This window comes from Colletotrichum navitas (assembly GCF_030913465.1).
Source record: "Colletotrichum navitas strain CBS 125086 chromosome Unknown LY79scaffold_64, whole genome shotgun sequence".
Lineage (NCBI taxonomy): Eukaryota > Fungi > Ascomycota > Sordariomycetes > Glomerellales > Glomerellaceae > Colletotrichum > Colletotrichum navitas.
In genome coordinates, this window is record NW_026850610.1 from 171,731 (window position 1) to 191,500 (window position 19,770).

General features: G+C 57.5%; 1 protein-coding gene across 1 annotated transcript in view; it reads left to right on the forward strand.

Moving 5' to 3' along the window:
* LY79DRAFT_661727 (uncharacterized protein) overlaps positions 1-19,770 on the forward strand; it is a gene marked incomplete at its 5' end in the record, with an annotated part of 38,835 nt that continues 19,065 nt past the window's right edge. The window contains one exon of the mRNA XM_060562796.1: positions 1-19,770. This exon is cut by the window's right edge and continues 9,654 nt beyond it. Coding sequence (XP_060410745.1) covers positions 1-19,770 — 19,770 coding nt within the window.

Sequence of the window (19,770 nt, forward strand, 5' to 3'; positions counted from 1 at the left end):
ATGAGAGTTGTATCGCCGTTCGTCATCGAGCAGCAGCTGGTTGGGGACGATGCCATCGATCAGGTCCGTGTTCTACGGGTGCCTGCAACTGATGGGGCCGAAGCTCAACTGGCCGTTGCTGTCTCTTTGGCGAAATCCGGCGTTGGGGACGAGACGGAGGTTTCCATTATCAAGCGAGTCCGAAAGGACTTGGTCAAGAGGATGAAAGTGGCCACCAACGGAGACTGGGTCGACAGAAGCGCGATCCCGAAGAAATGGATCATTCTCAAGGAACTCCCCGTGGACGCGTCTGGGGACGTGGACAGCAACGCTCTCCGACAGCAGCTGAGTGCCAAGCAAGACGCAAGCGTGCCCTTGACCAAGAGACAGAAGTTGAGGCGTGCCATTGCGGCCACCCTGCGTCTGCCTCGCTCCGACGTTGTTCCCTCGGCCTCCTTCATCCGTCTCGGCGGCGACTCCATCAGCGCCATCGAAGTCATGGCACGCGCCCTGGATGATCAGGTCGCGGTACACGTAAGCGACATTATGCGCTGCGAGACCTTCGAAGAGCTTGTCGCAACGGCCACCACCGAGGACGCCGTTGTGGCCCGCGGCGCCGCCGAAGCCCGGCCCTTCTCTCTCGTTTCGGAGCTCGATCTCGACCCCTTTTTGGCCAGCGCTCGCGAGCAGTGCCACCTGTCTAGTGAGGCTTCCATCGAGGATGCCTATCCCCTTACGAAACTCCAAGAGGGCTTTATGGCCCTGGCAACGAGACAAGAAGGCTCCTATATCAGCAAATATGCCTTTCCCCTGCCCAAGTACATCGACGCCGTCCGATTCCGGCGAGCCTGGGAGAAGACGCTGTTGCTGTGCACGAACCTGCGTACGCGGATGGTCTTTTTCGGCGGTTCATCTTACCAGGCTGTCGTCAAAGAACCTGTTGTCTGGGACGAGACCTTGGGAAGCACCGTGGCATCGGCCGTCGACGCGATGAACAGCGCCAAGATGACGTACGGATCGCAGCTATGCCGCTACGGATTAGCCAAGGACTCTGACGACCAGGACTATTTCATCTGGCTCATCCATCATTCCATCTACGATGGCTGGTCGATGCGCCTCATTGTCGAAACGCTCCATCGTCTGTACTATGGAGCTGAAATCCCGCCCATGTCCCCCTTTTCGGGAATCATCGACTACGTGCAGAACATAGACCTGGACTCCGCTAGCGTTTATTGGAAAGCCCAGCTCGCCGACGCGAAGAGACCGACGTTTCCTCTCGTCCCGTCCAGCATGACAACTTCGTCGACGAACAACGGCGCCGTGGAGACGGTGACACGACTCGAGAAGCACATGATTCCCCTGCAAAACTCAACTGGAGTGGCGTTGACCAGAGCAACTGTCATGCGCGCCGCGTGGGCTTTACTACTGGCGCGATACTGTGATTCGGACGATGTTTGCTTCGGCACCACCGTCTCCGGTCGTCAAGCACCCGTCCGGGGCGTCCAGAGGATTCCTGGTCCGCTCATTGCCAGTGTCCCTGTTCGTATTCGGCTTCATCGCACGCAGTCTGTCGTCGCCTTTCTACAAGGCATCCAGGACCAAGCAAACGAGATGACGGCCCATGAGCAATATGGCCTGCAGAGTATCGCCAAGCTCAGTCCCGAAGCGCAGGATGTCTGCGACTTTTCCAGTCTGCTCGTTATCCAACCGGACAGAATCCTCGGCTACCCGGACGTTGCCGGCCTTCGGGTGTTGCTTCCTTTGAACGAGGCAAACTTCGGCCCCGATCAGATGCTGGAGGGTTACTACAACTACCCTCTTGTGCTGCAGGTCCATTTGTTTGAACATCAGGCAGAGCTCTCTGTGACCTACGACTCACGAGTTTTGTCTCAGGCCCAGGTGCAAGCGCTGTGTTACCAGTACGACCACGTTGTCCAGCAGCTGCTTAATCCCAAGGATAGTGTGCTGGGAGACATTGCCCTGGCTGGGCCGTGGGATATGGAGCAAGCTCTCGAATGGAACAGCGATGAAGACCCGGAAATCGTTTCGTCCTGCGTCCATGAGCTCATCCACGAACACGCACAAATTCGACCAGATGCGCCAGCGATTTCCGCCTGGGATGGCGAACTGTCGTATCGCCAGTTGGACGAGGCAGCAGACAGGCTTGCTTTATACATGCTTTATAAGTTTGGTCTCGTAGAGGATAGTCTCGTCCACGTGTGTTTTGAGAAATCTGTTTGGTTCTTTGTCTCCATACTGGCGATCAATAAGGCGGGCTGTGCCTGGGTTCCCCTCGACCCTGCGCATCCGCTCGATCGTCAAAAACAGGTGGTACATCAAACACAGGCAGGGCTGGCATTGTCATCCCCCACGACAAGAAGCATATGCGCAGACATAGTGCCTCACATGCTGGTGGTCTCATCCGACTTGGATGCAATGCTTCAGGGGAACTCGTCGCTCCAAGTCGACACTACGACCACGGGCCGCTCTCTTCCCAAGGTCAGCCCCCGCACGGCATCGTACGTGCTGTTCACGTCTGGTAGCACGGGAACGCCGAAAGGCTTGGTGATGGAGCACGAGTCCGTCTGCACCAGTCAAAGATGCATTGGCCAAAGAGTAGGCATATCCCCTGCCACGCGGATGTTGCAGTTTGCATCATACGTGTTCGACGCCTGCATCGGAGAAGCAATCGGGACCCTTACAGCCGGTGGCTGCGTCTGCGTACCGTCTGATGAAGTACGCATGAACAACATCGCCGACTTCATCACCCAAAACTCGATCAACACCGCCCTGCTCACACCGTCCTTTGTCAGAACGATTCGACCTGCCGACGTGCCATCCTTGCGGGTCCTGATGCTTGCCGGTGAAGCCGTTGGACGAGACATCCTCGATGCGTGGTTTCAACCCGGCAAGATCCGGCTGTTCAACGGCTGGGGCCCGGCAGAAACCTGCGTCTTCAGCACTCTCCATGAGTGGCAATCTGTGGACGAGTCTCCACGCACCATCGGGAGGCCTGTCGCTGGCTTCTGCTGGATCGTCGACCCGTCGAACCCGGAGCGCCTAGCGCCAGTAGGCTGTCTGGGCGAAGTCGTCATCCAGGGTCCTACAATCCTGAGAGAATATCTGGCTGACCCGACTCGTACTGCGGAGAGCACATGGGCCTCACCGAGTTGGGCCCCGAGACGCGAGATGCCCCGCTGGAGTCGCATCTATCGATCCGGGGACTTGTGCTCCTACAACTCCAACGGCACAATCGAATTTTCCAGCCGAAAGGATACTCAGGTCAAGATCCGTGGGCTCCGTGTCGAGCTCGGCGAGGTCGAGTTCTGCATCAGAGCTGCGCTGGAGGGGGCCTGCCAAGTCGTTGTGGACGTGTTCAAGACGGACGCTGGTGCCGTGAATCTCGCGGCTTACTTTTGCTTCACCAACGATACGAAAACCACGAACAAGTCGGGCAGCAACTGCAGTGACATGTTTCTCCCTCTTACGGACGATTTGGCACAGCGGATCAACCATGTAATCGGGGAGCTCACCGTCAAGTTACCTCGGTACATGGTTCCGGCCCTCTTCATTCACTGTCGCTACATGCCGGTCATTACCTCCACCAAGATCGATCGTAACATGCTGAAACGACACAGCTCCTCGCTTTCGAGGGCGGAGTTGTCCACGTATTCTTTGCAGGGAAGCAAGAAGCGTGCCCCGGAGACCGCCATCGAGCTCAAACTGCAGCGACTCTGGGCGGACGTTCTTCAGATCCCGGTTGATTCCATTGGCTTGGACGACAGCTTCCTGCGCATCGGCGGTGACTCAATCGCAGCCATTCGCCTCGTTGCTCTAGCCCGAGGCGCCGGGATCAAGCTCGCGGTCAGAGACATCTTTGATGACCCCAGGCTTCTTGGCATGGGTGAGCGGGCTTTGGCCGGGGTGCACGATGAGTGGCACGCGGATAAGGCAGAAATTCTGCCGTTCAACCTCTTGTCTGAGCCGTTGCGTAAGGTCTTCACCCAAGTATCAGAGTCAACCGTCGACACCCATGATTCTGCTTTGGTCAACGCTACAATCCTGAAGCAGTGCTCGCTTTCGAGCAACCAAGACATCGAGGATGCCTATCCTTGTACCAAGCTCCAGGAGGGATTCGCTGCACTCGCCATCAAGCAGACTGGGTCCTATAAGGGAAGATACGTGTACAGGATCCCGCCACATGTCGACATTGCCCGGTTCAAGGAATCTTGGGCCCGCACCGTCGCCCTTTGCCGGAATTTACGGACGAGGATCACCTTTGCGGCGGGGCCTTCGGTCCAGGTGGTTGTCAAGGACGAGTTTGCCTGGGACACGACCGAGGACTGCAACCTCCTCGACGCAATCAGTGTTCTAGGCGGAATCGAGATGACAGAAGGGTCGAGAATGTGTCGGTATGGCTTGGCCAGGGACACCAACGATGAACTGTACTTCATCTTGGTTATTCACCACGCTGTCTACGATGGCTGGACGATGCGTCTGGTCATCAACACCGTGAACCAGGTCTACACAAACGACAAGAGCCCGAATCTTACGCCATATAACCACTTCATCAAATACGTCACTACCATGGACGATGAAAGAAGCGCTGAGTATTGGAAGAAGCAGCTCGAGAATGCCAAACAAGCAACATTCCCACCCATTCCCGGGTCTCTCTCATCCCGAACAGGGGGGAACGTGACTCGGGTTCTGCGGAAGACCATTCAACTCTACCGCCCTCCCGACTCATCATCCTCGATAACCAAGGCAACGATCCTTCGTGCTGCATGGGCGATGCTCCTGGCGCGGTGCTGCGACACGGACGATATCTGCTTCGGGACTTCGGTATCCGGCCGGCAGGCGCCTGTGCATGGCATCGAAGCCATAGCCGGGCCTCTCGTCGCCACGGTGCCGGTTCGAGTGCGTCTGGACCCTTCCAAACAGGTCTCGGAATTTCTTCAGCAAGTTCAGCAACAGTCGACAGAGATGACAGCTCACGAACAGTTTGGTCTGCAGAACATCCTCAAGGTTAGCACCGATGCCCGTGACGCTTGCGAGTTCTCCAGTCTTTTGGTCGTTCAACCGGCGCAGCTGGTCAAGTTCTCCGAGGACGACTCCGAGAACCCCGTCTTGGAGAACGTGAGCTCGGAATACTTTGGACAGGAAGAGCTCCTGGAAGGCTACTTCAACTACCCGCTCGTCGTTCAGGGTCTTGTGCACGAGACGTGCGTCGAGCTTGTGATGGTCTACGACTGTCGCAGCATCTCCGAACCTCGGGTCAAGGCACTCTCACGCCAGCTCGACCATGTCGTTCAACAGATGAATGCAGAGAAGACCGTCCTGGGCGACATCACCATCGCAGGGAGGTGGGATCTGGAGCAGGCCACCGCCTGGAACAACCACGACGGGGCGGGCCCCAACATCATCAATGCCTGTGTTCATGACTTTGTCCAGCAGCACGCAGCCAAAACCCCGGATGCTCTCGCTGTCAGGGCCTGGGATATGCAGCTCACTTATGCCCAGCTCGACAGCGCCGCCAACAGACTGGCACACCACCTTGTTGACCAGTATAACGTCAAGGAGGACGAGTTCGTCCACGTTTGCTTCGAGAAGACAGCCTGGTTCTTCGTTGCCATCCTCGCCATCAACAAAGCTGGCGGTGCTTGGGTCCCGTTAGAGCCATCGCACCCCGAACAACGTCAGGTGCAGGTCGCCCAACAGACCGGAGCTCGGTTGGCCTTGGCCTCCCCCGCCAATGTTGATATATGTCGTCGTCTGGTCGACAAGGTGGTCCAAGTCTCTGTTGAGCTCGATGACGAGTTGAGAAGCACCCTTGGGGAGTGCAGCCTCCAGCCACCACAGCGTGACATCACACCGAGCAACGCCGCATATGTTCTGTTCACGTCGGGAAGTACAGGAGTCCCCAAAGGCCTGGTCATGGAACATGAGTCCGTATGCACCAGCCAAATAGCCATCGGAAAGCGCGTCGGCCTGCACAGGGGCGCTCGTATGCTCCAATTCGCGTCATACGTCTTCGATGCTTGCATCGGGGAGACCGTTGGCTCGTTCATCGCCGGCGCCTGTGTGTGCGTGCCGTCTGACGAAATGCGGATGGACACTTGCCGCCTCACAGAATTCATTCGAGAAACAGATGTCACTTGGGCGCTGCTCACCCCGGCTTTCATCCGTACCATCCAGCCTCACGAGGTCCCCAGCTTGCAAGTGCTCATGCTAGCTGGCGAGGCCGTGGGCCGAGACATCCTGGAGACGTGGTTCGGCAAGGTCCATCGCCTGTTCAACGGCTGGGGCCCTGCCGAGACGTGCGTGTTCAGCACATTGCATGAATGGAGCTCATCCAGCGAGTCCCCCTTGACCGTCGGTCGACCAGTGGGCGGATTCTGCTGGATCGTGGATCCAAACGACAGCAGCCGTCTCGCACCAACGGGCTGCATCGGCGAGATCGTGATCCAGGGCCCTAGCATCCTCCGCGAGTACCTCTCCAGCCCCGAACAGACAGCCAAGTTTGTCGTGGAGGCACTTCCCGAATGGGCTCCGCGAAGCTCTCTGCGCCGATGGAATCGTTTTTACAAGTCAGGAGACCTGGGTTACTACAACGCGGATGGGACTATCGAGTTTTCCAGCCGAAAGGACACGCAAGTCAAGATCCGCGGCCTCCGCGTGGAGCTGGGAGAAGTCGAGCAGCACATCCGGGAACTTCTGCAGCCTGTACAGCACGTCATCGTCGACGTCTACAGAGCGAACGGCATGGCCAACCTCGTCGCTTTTTTCACCTTGGACGAGGGACAGCAGCCGCGGTTGTCAGGAGGAGAGAGTCTCTTTATGCCACTAACACCGGCATTGGAGCAGCGCATGACGACTCTCCACGGACAGCTCAGCATTCGACTCCCTCGTTATATGGTCCCCACGCTGCTTATTCCCTGTCGGTTCATGCCAGTCATCACGTCGACCAAGATTGACCGGAAGAAACTGATACAGCTGAGTGGCCAACTTGACGAGAAAGCGCTAACTGCCTACTCACTTAGCAACAGTAAGAAGAACCCACCGCAGACTCCCAACGAGGTCTGTCTCCAAGGCATCTGGGCCCGCATTCTCAAGGTCAAGCCCGAGTCCATCGGCCGCGATGATAGCTTTTTGCGTATCGGTGGCGACTCCATCGCGGCGATCCGCTTGGCATCTCTGGCCCGCAGGGCCGGCCTTGAGGTCAAAGTCCAGCATGTATTTGACGATCCTCGACTGAGCGCCGTCAGCGAGCGGGCTGTGCCACTGGGAGAAGACGACGACGGTTCGAGCGCACCAATCACGCCGTTCAGTCTGCTCGAGCAGCCTCACAGGTCAGCCATCGAGGCCCAGGCCGTCGCACACCGTCAAGGGCCGAACGGATATGCATCGCTTCGTGTCCAATGTGGCCTGCCGGACGACATCGTTATCAAAGACGCCTATCCCTGTTCCAAGCTTCAGGAGGGTCTCATGGCTATTTCCGAAAAGGATCCGGGCACTTACATCGCGAGATACGTCTACAAGCTTCCGACATATGTAGACGTGGCCAAGTTCAAAGCCGCTTGGGAGCACATACTGTCTATCTGCGGCAACCTTCGTACCCGCATTGTCTTCTACGAGAACAGGCATGTCCAGCTTGTTGTCGAAAACGACACAGAATGGGATTCATTAACTGGCTCCGACCTCGCCAGCGCTGTTCGTATCTCTCGCACTGCCAAGATGTCGTACGGCTCGAAACTCTGCCGCTACTCTCTTGCCACGGCCGACGACGGCAGCCATTACTTCGTATGGACGTTTCATCACGCCATCAACGACGGATGGACAATGCGCTTAGTGATGGACTTGCTCCATCAGACCTACCGTGACACCGTCTCACTGAGTAGACCCCAGCCATATTCGCACTTCATCCGATATGTGAGCAACATGGATCGAGACACCGGCTTGATCAACTACTGGAGAGAACAGCTACACGGCGCCAGTCGTGCCAGCTTTCCGTCCCAGTTGGCTGTCCACCAGGATCGCTCGGTCCGTTCTTTCAAAAAAGCCGTCGACTTCCCCCCTTCCAACCACTTCTCATCCGCTACAAAAGCCACCGTCCTTCGTGCAGCCTGGGCAATTGTCCTTGCACGATACTGCGAAACTGACGACGTGACCTTCGGGACGACCGTGTCAGGAAGACAAGCATCTATCCGCAACGCAGAAGCCATTGCTGGCCCCCTCGTAGCAACTGTGCCGGTCAGGGTCCGCCTCGACAAAGAGCAGTCGGTGGCCGACTATCTGCGGTCGATTCAGCAACAGGCGTCCGACATGGTCGCCTATGAGCAGTTTGGTCTGCAATCCATCTCGAGGCTAGGTCCCGAGTTTGAGGCCGTGTGCAACTTCTCGAGTCTTTTCGCAGTCCAGCCGGCCGAGCAGCTTGCCGACCCCGGAGACGGTACGGAGCCAATCGTGGTACCTGCGAATGCCGAGGTGTTTGGCTACGACGAACTTTTGCAAGGCTACTTCAACTACCCACTTGTTGTCGAGGGTCTTGTGTACGATGACCGGGCCGAGGTCCTCCTCATCTATGACACGGGCTTCCTCGGCGAGGACCAAGCCTGTGCGCTGTCAAACCAGATCAACCATGTTGTAGGACAGCTCCTATCTCAGGGGGACGCCCGTCTCGGTTCCATCTCGGTGGCCGGACCATGGGACCTTGAAAAGGCAGTAACCTGGAACGTTGAGACTCCAGAGTTTGTTCGGGACACCCTCCACGGTCTGTTCCGGCGGCAGGTTGAGCGAACTCCAGAGAGAGAAGCCGTCTGGGCATGGGACGGCAGCCTCTCCTATGCCACCTTGGACGAGCTCTCGACACGTCTGGGCGTCTATCTTGTCAACCTCGGCATCCAGCCTAACACATGGATTCCGATCTGCTTCGAAAAGTCCATGTGGGCCATTGTGGCGATGCTGGGAATCCTCAAAGCAGGGTGCGCATTCGTACCCCTCGACGGTGACCATCCTGCACAGCGCCGAAAGGCAGTGGTTGAAGACCTGATGCCCGCTGTCATAGTTACATCCGCAGCGATGGCGCAGTCGAACATGGACCTTGGGTGTCAGGTCGTGAGCATCTCTCCCGAGCTTATGGCAACGCTGCCTGTCTCCGGCCATGTTCTTCATCCCGCCAACAGCACCTCCCCAGAACTCGCCTACACCATCTTCACCTCTGGATCAACGGGAAAGCCCAAGGGCATTGTTGTAGACCATCAAAGCATCTGCACCAGTGTTATGGCCCAGGGAAGAATTCTTCGACTCGCCGAGGGAGGCGATTGCCGCTTCCTGCAGTTCGGCAACTACGTATTCGACGCGTGTATCACAGAGATTTTCACATGCCTTGCGTTCGGCGGCACCACCTGCGTTCCATCCGACACTGAACGCCTCCAGGATATTACCGGATTCATGACGAGAGCCCGGGTTACCGTCGCCCTACTGACACCTTCGTTTGCCGGGACGTTCGGTCCGGCCGACGTTCCGACCTTGAAGACGCTGCTTCTCGGCAGCGAACCGGCAACTAAGAACATCATCAAGACATGGCATGGCCACGTAAAGCTAATGAATCTCTACGGCCCCACGGAGACCTGTGTCTTTTGTACCGCCTATGAGTATCCATCACCAGATGCTTCACCGGTCAACATTGGCCGGGGCTTCAGCAACCGTTGCTGGGTTACAGAGCCGGAAGGAAACACTTTGGCACCTATCGGGTGTGTTGGTGAGCTGGTTGTAGAAGGACACGCTCTTGCTCGAGGCTATCTCAACGATGCGACGCGGACACAAGAAGCGTTTCCGGAGACCGGCGACCTGACCTGGCTGTCCGATGGCGCCCACGGCGCTTCTTCCGTCGGACGCCGCGCCTACAGGACCGGTGATCTGGTGAGGCAAGAAGCCGACGGATCACTGCTATATATCGGCCGCAAAGACATCCAGGTAAAGCTGCGAGGTCAGCGCATGGAGCTTGGCGAAATTGAGAACCATGTAAAGGATCTCTGCCCCGACGTGTGTCAAGTTGCGGCCGACGTTGTTCAACAGGAATCCGGAGATGTCCTGGTGGCGTTTGTGTCTTTCGAAGACAACATGCCAACAGAGTCATTGTCAGAGGATATCGAGCACGAGATCGTCCCCATGACAGACGATTTGAAGCAACAGCTCGCCACGCTATCGGAGGACTTACATGGCAGACTGCCAAGCTACATGGTCCCAGCGTTATTCATCCCCTTGCGACAGCTTCCCGTGTTCTTGGCCTCGATGAAGATTGACCGCAAGAAGCTTACTGCCCTAGGCCGCAGCATCTCCTCGCGTCTGGTTGTAACCTTGGCCCCCGGAAACCGAATCAAGACTGAACCCCAGACGGAAATGGAGTTCCAAATCCGTGACGTTTGGGCCCGGCTACTGGGAGTCGATGCTGGCGATATCGGCCGCAACGATAGTTTCCTTCGTATCGGAGGCGACTCACTCAGCGCCATCAGACTTGTCTCTGTCCTGCGACAGTCCGGTATAGCGCTGACAGTTGCGGCCATCTTCCGAGATTCGAGACTGTCATACATGGCCTCGATCGCCACCGTGGAAGAGGAGACCGAAGAAGACGCACGCCCGCGGCCCTTCAGCCTGATCTCTGCCGGAGACCGTACATGTCTCATCTCAGAAGCCTTGAAGGCCTGCGAACTGCCAGAGAATACCGTCATCGAGGACATCTACCCATGCACCCAGCTACAAGAGGGCCTAATGGCTCTGTCTGTCAAGCAGACAGGCTCGTACAGGGCCAAGTTCACATACCAGCTATCAGAGTTCGTTGACAAGGCTCGCTTTATGCGAGCCTGGGACGCCACTCTGGCTTGTTGCGACAACCTCCGCACACGCATTGTATTTGCAGCCGGCTCTTCGTATCAGGTCGTGCTCAAACAAGATATCAGTTGGGAATCGGCAGAGACGAGCGACAGCATTGCGCACGATGAAATGACCTATGGCTCCAGACTCTGTCGCTATGCGCTCGTGAGCAGCAGCGGCGGCTCTACGCGCTTTGTCCTGGCCCTCCACCATGCAATCTATGACGGCTGGGCCATGGAACTGATGATGGAGACGTTGAAGAGCCATTATTACGGAAGTTCCTCACAGGATCTGCCAGCCTACTCTCGCTTTGTCCGTCTCACGACCACCGGACTCGATCACGCAGCGAGTCGGAGGTTCTGGGAAGAAGAGCTGCGCGAAGCGAAGAGGGCAACTTTCCCTCCGCCGGCCGTCTCGTCCACGCGGGAGCATGAGGTCCTGTCCAAGCCGCATACGGAGTCTTTCCGTAGGATCATGAGCTTCCCGCGCTCGACAGCATCCAAAATCACAAAGGCAACTATCCTTCGCGCGGCCTGGGCGATGCTGCTGGCCCGCTACTGCGACTCTGACGATGTCTGCTTCGCCGCAACAGTCTCGGGACGCCAAGCAGCCGTTGAAGGCATCGACAGGATAGTTGGACCTACACTCGCCACCGTGCCTGTTTATGCCCGGGTCGCCGGCGACAGGTCAGTCGAGCAGTACTTGAACGACGTGCAGGACCGGGCAACGGCGACAATACCACATGAGCAGTTCGGCCTGCAGAACATCTCAAGGATCAGCGGCGACATGAAAGATTTGTGCGATTTCACCAGTCTACTCGTCGTCCAGCCGGGCTGGAGCATGGCGTTTGCCGATAACGAAGGCGACGCTAATATCTTACACGAGGCCAGCGACCAGGAGGACGTCGCAGCATCCCAGACCGTCGACGGGCACTTTAACTACCCTCTGGTGATGCAGGGGCGGATTTACGACGAAGAGATCCATTTACTGGCCGTTTACGACTGGTCCGTTCTCGCCAAGTCGCAGATCGAATTGCTTTGCGAACAGCTCAACCACGTGGCACAGCAACTTGTCAAACATCAGGATCACAATACTGCGCTCCGCGATATCACCATCGCCGGACCCGCCGACTTGCAAAAGGTGCTTGCATGGGACAACGAGGAGACGGAGGTCTATGATGCGTGCCTGCACCAGCTCTTTGAGAAACAGGCTCACTTGGCGCCCGATGCGCCAGCCGTCCGTTCCTGGGACGGGAGCTTTACTTACGGCGAGCTCAACGGCGCGGCAAACAGGCTGGCTCACTACCTTGCCGCATTTGGGGTACAGCTAGACGAGCTCGTTCACGTCTACTTTGAGAAATCGGCATGGTACGTCGTCGCCATTCTCGCCGTCAACAAGGCCGGCGGAACGTGGGTGCCCCTCGACCCCTCGCACCCCGACGAGCGGCAGCGTCAGATTGTCTCGCAGACTGGCGCCCGGCTGATCTTGACATCGCCGCGCCATTCGGCAACCTGCCAGAGACTGGCAGAGAGCGTCATTGAGATCTCGCCGGCTCTTGACGAGAATCTCATCAGATACGCGCCTTCTTCCAACACCACCCTCTCTGGCCCCAAGAGTCTTGTCCGCCCCAGTAACGCCGCCTACGTGCTATTCACGTCGGGAAGCACTGGCGTGCCAAAAGGTCTCGTCATTGAACACGGTTCGGTGTGTACAAGCCAAGCTGCCATCGGAAGAAGGCTGCGTATCACTCCAGATGTGCGTATGCTTCAGTTTGCCTCGTACGTCTTCGACCTGTCCATCGGTGAGATCTTTTGTCCGTTGTTACACGGCGCGTCCGTTTGTATTCCCTCCGAGGATTCGAAGATGGGTGATCTCTCTGCATTTGTTCGGGAAATGGACGTCAACTGGGCCATCTTGACACCCTCCTACATTCGGACCACACATCCCGATCGATTCCCCGGCCTGGAGCTGCTTGTCTTGGCCGGCGAAGCCGTGGGACGCGATAATCTGGACACCTGGTTCGGAAAGGTGCGTCTCGTCAACGGCTGGGGGCCGGCCGAGACCTGCGTCTTCAGCGCAGTTCACGAATACAGTTCGCTCGATGACTCGCCGCTGACCGTGGGACGCCCGGTTGGGGGTTACGGATACATCGTCGACCCCGTCAACGCCCACCAGCTCGCCCCGGTTGGTTGTCTTGGGGAGCTTGTCATCCAGGGTCCGACCATAATGCGCGAGTACTTGTCGGATGCTGAGCGAACTGCCGCAGCCACCGTCCCGGCGGCGGACTGGTCGCCTCACAGCACCTCGCCAAAATGGTCGCGGTTCTACAGGTCGGGCGATCTTTGTCGATACAACGCCGAAGGGTCCATCGAGTTCGTCGCCAGGAAAGATACGCAGGTCAAGGTGCGAGGTCTGCGTGTTGAACTGGGCGAGGTCGAGCATAGCATCAGGACTTACTTGGAAGGGGTCGAACAAGTCGCCGTCGACGTGCTGCAAACTCATGGCGCCGTCCACCTCGTGGCTTTCTTCACCGTCGTCGGCGAGGTGGAGAAGACAGAATCCCTCACCACTGACCAGAGCATGTTCTTGTCGCTCTCGGTGGACCTGGAACGCCGCGTCAACGACCTCATCGGCGTGTTGGGCGTCAAACTCCCCCGATACATGATTCCCACCCTGTTCATCCCGTGCCGCTACATGCCTTTCATCACCTCGACGAAACTTGACCGCAACCTCCTCCGACGCTTTGCCCTCCAGCTCGACCATGACCGGATCTCCCGATACGGTCTGGCTAACACGGAAAAGCGTGCCCCGGAAACACTCACAGAGGTGAAGCTGCAGAAGATATGGGCCGAGGTCCTTGCACTACCCCTGGAGACCATCGGCCGGGACGATAGCTTCCTCCGGATCGGGGGTGATTCCATCAGAGCGATTCGACTGGTAAACCTCGCGCGAGAGTCCGGTCTTGGATTGACCGTCAGAGACGTCTTTGCCGACCCACGCCTGTGCGGAATCAGTGCAACGGCCGTGGAAATCGACATACATGCCCTCGAGCAGAACGCTGGCACACGGCATGGGAAGAATGACGTTGTTCCCTTCCAGTTCCTGAGGGAGGATCTCCGAGACATGGTACAATGCCGGTCCCCCAACGATCGCCTACGCGACTTGTGCGGGCTCTCAGAGTCGGATGTCGTCGAGGATGCGTATCCCTGCACCAAGCTTCAAGAAGGCCTCCTGGCCGTCGGCGAGCATCAGACCGGCTCCTACGTCCTCAAGGCCGTCTACCGCCTCCCAGAACTCATAGATCTAGACAAGTTCAAGCCCGCCTGGGAACACGTCGTGTCAGTCTGCGCAAACCTGCGTACAAGGGTCGCCATTGTCGAAGGAGAGGCAATTCAACTCGTCGTCAAAGACGACATCGTCTGGGAGGCAGATGTGAACAGCGGTGCCGATCTACAGTCTATACTCTCGGACATGAGAAAGTCCCGCATGACCTATGGAACGCGCCTGTGCCGTTACGCCGTCGCCGTCGCCGAGGGCGTCCATTACTTCGTGCTGTTCCAGCACCACTCCATCAGCGATGGCTGGACGATGCGGATCATGATGGAAGCCCTCCAGAACGCGTACTACAACGTCGAAATACCGCCTCTGCAATCGTTCGCCGAGTTTGTCGACTACGCGAACAATCTCGACCTGGAAGTCGAGGCTCGATACTGGAACGATCAACTGCAGCACGCCAAGCGGGCCGCTTTCCCGTCTCCTGTGGCGCCGTCGACGACTCCAACGCCCAGAAGCCGGAACGTCACCAAGTCGATGAGGTCCGCGATCGACTTTTCCACGTCGAAATCAGCATCCGTCACCAAGGCCACTGTTGTCCGTGCTGCGTGGGCTATCGTCCTGGCTCGGTATAGTGACACCGACGATATAACCTTCGGATCGACGGTCTCCGGGCGCCAAGCACCCATGCCGGGGCTGGAGAGGATGGTGGGAGCTGCCGTGGCGACCGTCCCTGTCAGGCTCAAGATTGACAAGTCCAAGTCCATCTCCCAGTTCCTACACGGGGTTCAGGATCAAGCTATGGACATGATTGCGCACGAGCAGTTCGGTCTCCGCCAGATCTCCGAGACAGCCCCCGAAGCAAAAGACGCCTGCAACTTTTCCAGCTTGATCGTTGTTCAGCCGATGGAGGAGCTTGACCCAGCCGCTGGACTGAAGAATTCTGTCCTGGCCCCGGTGGACCTCGCCCATCTGACTGGAGAGTCGGATGCTGCATTCCAGGACTATTTCAACTACCCCCTCGTGGTACAGGGGCAGATCTCCGACGACCGCGTTGAGCTGGTTCTCGTATATGACTCCGGGCATCTTGAGTTTGCTCAAATGGAAGCCCTCTCGTCTCATTTCAACAATGTGGTCCAGCAGCTGCTCACAGAAGACGAGAAGCCGGGTTCGCTCGGCAAAGTTTCCGTGTCTGGCCCATGGGACTCTCAGAAGGTCATGTCCTGGAACGGATATGCTACCATGCTTGTTGATACCACCATCCACAAACTTGTTTCAACAAAGGCGGCCGCGCACCCAGAGAAAGAGGCCATCAACAGTTGGGATGGCAAAGCCACATACAACCAACTCGAGTACATGTCGACGGCCTTTGCCAAGTACCTCATCCGCAACGGCCTGAAGCCCGGAGGCATGGTCCCAGTTTGTTTCGAGAAGTCTATATGGACAGCTGTTGCGATGCTGGGTGTCCTGAAAGCGAGGGGTACATTTGTCCCCATTGATCCATCTCATCCTGAAGCTCGGTATCGAGAGGTGATTGAACAAACGGACGCGCAGCTCCTTGTCGCGTCGGTTTCTGCAGCACAGGCATTTAGCCACTTACCGCTACGTGTTGTCACCCTATCGGAGCAGGACATGGGAAGAATCAGCGCACAGGAGGCGAAGAGTAAGGACGAGATCATCCTCCGCGATGCTCGTGGCAGCGATGCTGCCTACGTCCTGTTCACTTCCGGCTCAACAGGCAAGCCCAAAGGAATCGTCGTCCAGCACCATGCAATATGCTCGAGTCTTACGGGTCAAGGCAAGATCCTTGGCCTATCCGAGTCTAGCCGGGTCCTCCAGTTCAGCAACCACGTGTTCGACGCCGTGATAACCGAGATATTTGGGACTCTGATCTTCGGCGGGACCGTCTGCACGCCGTCGGACGCAGCGCGTTTGCAGGATATTCCGGCGTACATGAGAGAGGCAGACGTCAGCCTGGCCCTGCTGACGCCGTCGTTTGTAGAAACATTCACGCCGGCGAGCGTTCCACATCTCGAAACCCTCGTCCTGGTGGGCGAGGCTCCAGCACCGGACTCGATCAGTGCCTGGTATCCTCACCTACGACTTCTGAACGGGTACGGTCCAACCGAGACATGCGTCATATGCATGTTTCACGAGTATCCGTCGCCCGACGCGTCCCCGCGGACAATCGGCCGGGGATTCAATAACCTATGCTGGATCGTCGAGCCCGACGACCACAGCTGCCTCGCTCCCGTGGGGTGCACTGGCGAGCTTGTGGTTCAAGGTTACGCCTTGGCCCAATGTTACTTGAACGACGAAGCTCGAACAAACGAGTCCTTTGTCACCAACAAGGCGGATGATCCAAGGCTATACAGCACTGGGGATCTTGCACGGTACAACTCCGATGGCACCATTGAATATGTCGGGAGGCGCGACAGTCAGGTGAAGCTCCACGGCCAGCGTATCGAGCTGGGCGAGATCGAGCACAGGATCAGAGAGTCGAGCCACCGGGTGGAACATGTCGCCGTAGATGTTGTTACACGCGACTCTGCGACGCTTCTCCTCGCATTCGTGTCATTTGCCGACTTTCGCGGCATCGGGGCTACCGATTTGAGCGGCTCTTCCGGCACCTCAAGCCACGGCAGCCGTCTTTTGCCCATGGACCCGTCACTACAGTCCCGTGTGGCAGCTCTTCAGGAACACCTCCGAGCCAAGCTGCCACCGTACATGGTTCCCAACGTCCTCTTGGTCTTGAGCGAGATGCCGTTCAACTCCTCCATGAAGCTGGACCGCAAAGGTCTTCGCGCGCTGGCTGCTGGACTGGATACCGACAAACTCAAAACATACACCCTCGCCCGCCGGGATATGGTAGAGCCAAAGACTGCTATGGAGTTCCGGATGAGGGAGCTCTGGGCCCAAGTCCTGGGAATATCTGCCGAAGAGATCAGCAGGACCGACAGCTTCCTTGCCATCGGCGGGGATTCGATTTCTGCAATCAAGCTGGTGACCGTCGCCCGCGAGACCAGCAACATGGACATCACTGTCACATCCATCTTCAAGAACTCGCGTCTCGACAGCATGGCTGCTGCCGCTGGTGTCATCAAAGGCAGCCTGGAGGCCATGGCAGAGACCCAGCCGTTCTCTCTTCTACCAGCACCTGAAATAGCCAGCCTCGTCTCCAAGGCCGAGGAGCAATGTGGGTTGACCGAACCGGGCCTCGTCGAGGATATTTACCCCTGCACAAGCCTACAGGAGGGTTTGATTTCACTGTCTGTCAAGCAGCCTGGGTCGTACATCAGCCAGTTTGTTTACCGGATCTCAGACACTGTCGATATGGCCCGTCTCATTGATTCATGGGAACATACCCTCTCAATCTGCAAGATCTTGCGGACGAGGATTGCGCTCCTCAATGAAACAGCCGTGCAGGTCGTCGTCGCAGAGGAAGCCCACTGGGAGACCGTCAGTCACGACCACGGCCCATCAACACTCCAGGAGACCCTTTCTGTCATGGCCCAGACGGATATGGGATATGGCTCAAAGCTGTGCCGGTACGCACTAGCCAAGGGGGACAATGGGATGAACTATCTCGTCTGGAAGCTTCATCATGCTGTCTTCGACGGCTGGACCATACGACTGATTGTCGAAACATTACACAGGGCATACTATAGCAGTTCTGGTGCTGACCTGGCCGCTTCGCCTGCATATGCCAAGTTTATTCGTTATACCATGTCTCTCGATACGAAGGCTTGCAGCGAGTATTGGAGAGACCAGCTGCAGGAGGCTACGCCTGCAACCTTTCCCCCGCCCAACAAGGGGAGACCTGGAAACGCGAGCCGGACGTACCATCACCGTCTTGCCATGCCGAACTCGACCGGAACAAGCATCACCAAGCCAACGATCCTTCGAGCCGCGTGGGCTATAGTGCTAGCTCGCTACTGCTCTTCAGACGATGTCTGCTTCGGTGCCACCATCTCCGGCCGCAACGCCCCTGTCCACGGGGTCGACAGCATGGCCGGTCCTGCCATTGCGACCATTCCTCTGAGGGTGCAGGTCGATAAGCAGACAGGCACGATAACCTCGCTCCTCAACGACATCCAGTACAAGGCCATGGAAATGGTCCCGTTCGAACAGTTCGGCCTCCAGAACATAGCCAAGGTCAGCCGAGAGGCTCAAGAGGTGTGCGACTTCACCAGTCTTTTGGTCGTCCAGCCGGTCGCCGACCTCTTGTACGCCGACAACCCAACGAAGCCCGTCATCGAGCATGTCGACGCCGACGAGCTGACCGGCCATACCATGGATGGCTTCTTCAACTACCCGCTTGTTGTCCAGGGTCTGGTCCATCGCGATAGGGTTGAACTGGCGCTTGTCTATAACCCGGACGTGTTGTCCAGCGCGCAGATCGACTCCCTTGCACACCAATATGACCACGTCGTGCAGCAACTGCTTCGGCAGGACGAGACGCCCCTTGCTGACGTTGCCGTCACCAGCGCTTTGGATATAGAAAAGGCCGTGGAGTGGAACAGCCGCGAGGTACCGGACATTGTTTCGACTTGCGTCCACACACTCTTCGAAGAGCGGGCGCGTCAGCAACCAGCCGCGCCAGCGGTCTACGCGTGGGACGCGCAGCTAAACTACCACGAGCTGAATGTCACCGCCAACAAGCTCGCCCATCATCTCGTCAACGAACACGGGGTAGAACGTGACGATATAGTCCACGTGTGCTTCGAGAAGTCCGCGTGGTTCATTGTTGCCATTTTAGCCATCAACAAGGCGGGCGCCGCGTGGTCAGCACTTGATCCAGCACATCCGCCAGATCGTCATCGTCAAATCACCCAGCAGACGAGCTCGAAGCTCACGCTCACATCGCCAACCACCTATGAGCAGTGCGTAGGACTCACGGCTCGCGTCGTTGTAGTCTCTGGGGAGCTCGACTACGAGCTCGACTACGCACTGGATGCGTCTCTTGGCCTCCATGCCCCAGAAGCCTCGGGTTCACCTGACAACGCGGCCTATGTCCTGTTTACTTCTGGCAGCACCGGAGTTCCCAAGGGCTTTGTGATGGAGCACGAATCTGTTTGCACCAGCCAGACCGCCATCATCAAGAGGCTGGGCATGGGATCAGATGCCCGCATGCTGCAATTTGCATCCTACGTCTTTGATGCCGTGATCCTCGAGGCAATCGGCACCCTGATTGCGGGAGCCTGTATCTGCATTCCATCGGACGACATGCGGATGAACAATCTGACCGAGTTTGTGCGGGATGCTCAAGCTACCTGGTCACTCCTGACGCCTTCGTATCTACGCACGCTGACGCCGGACGACATACCAAGCCTCAAGGTGTTGATAGCCACAGGAGAGGCCGTGGGCAAGGACATCGTTGACGCATGGCATGGCCGGGTGCGTCTCTTCAACGGCTGGGGACCTGCCGAGACATGCGTGTTCAGCACTCTCCACGAATACAGCCCTGCCGACACTTCCCTCACCATCGGTCGCCCGGTTGGCGGTTGCTGTTGGATCGTCGACCCCGACGACCCGCAACGTCTCGCGCCCACAGGCTGCGTTGGTGAGATAGTCATACAAGGACCGACTCTCTTGCGCGAATACCTAGGGAATCAACAGCTCACTGAACAGAGCATGGTCCGGTCG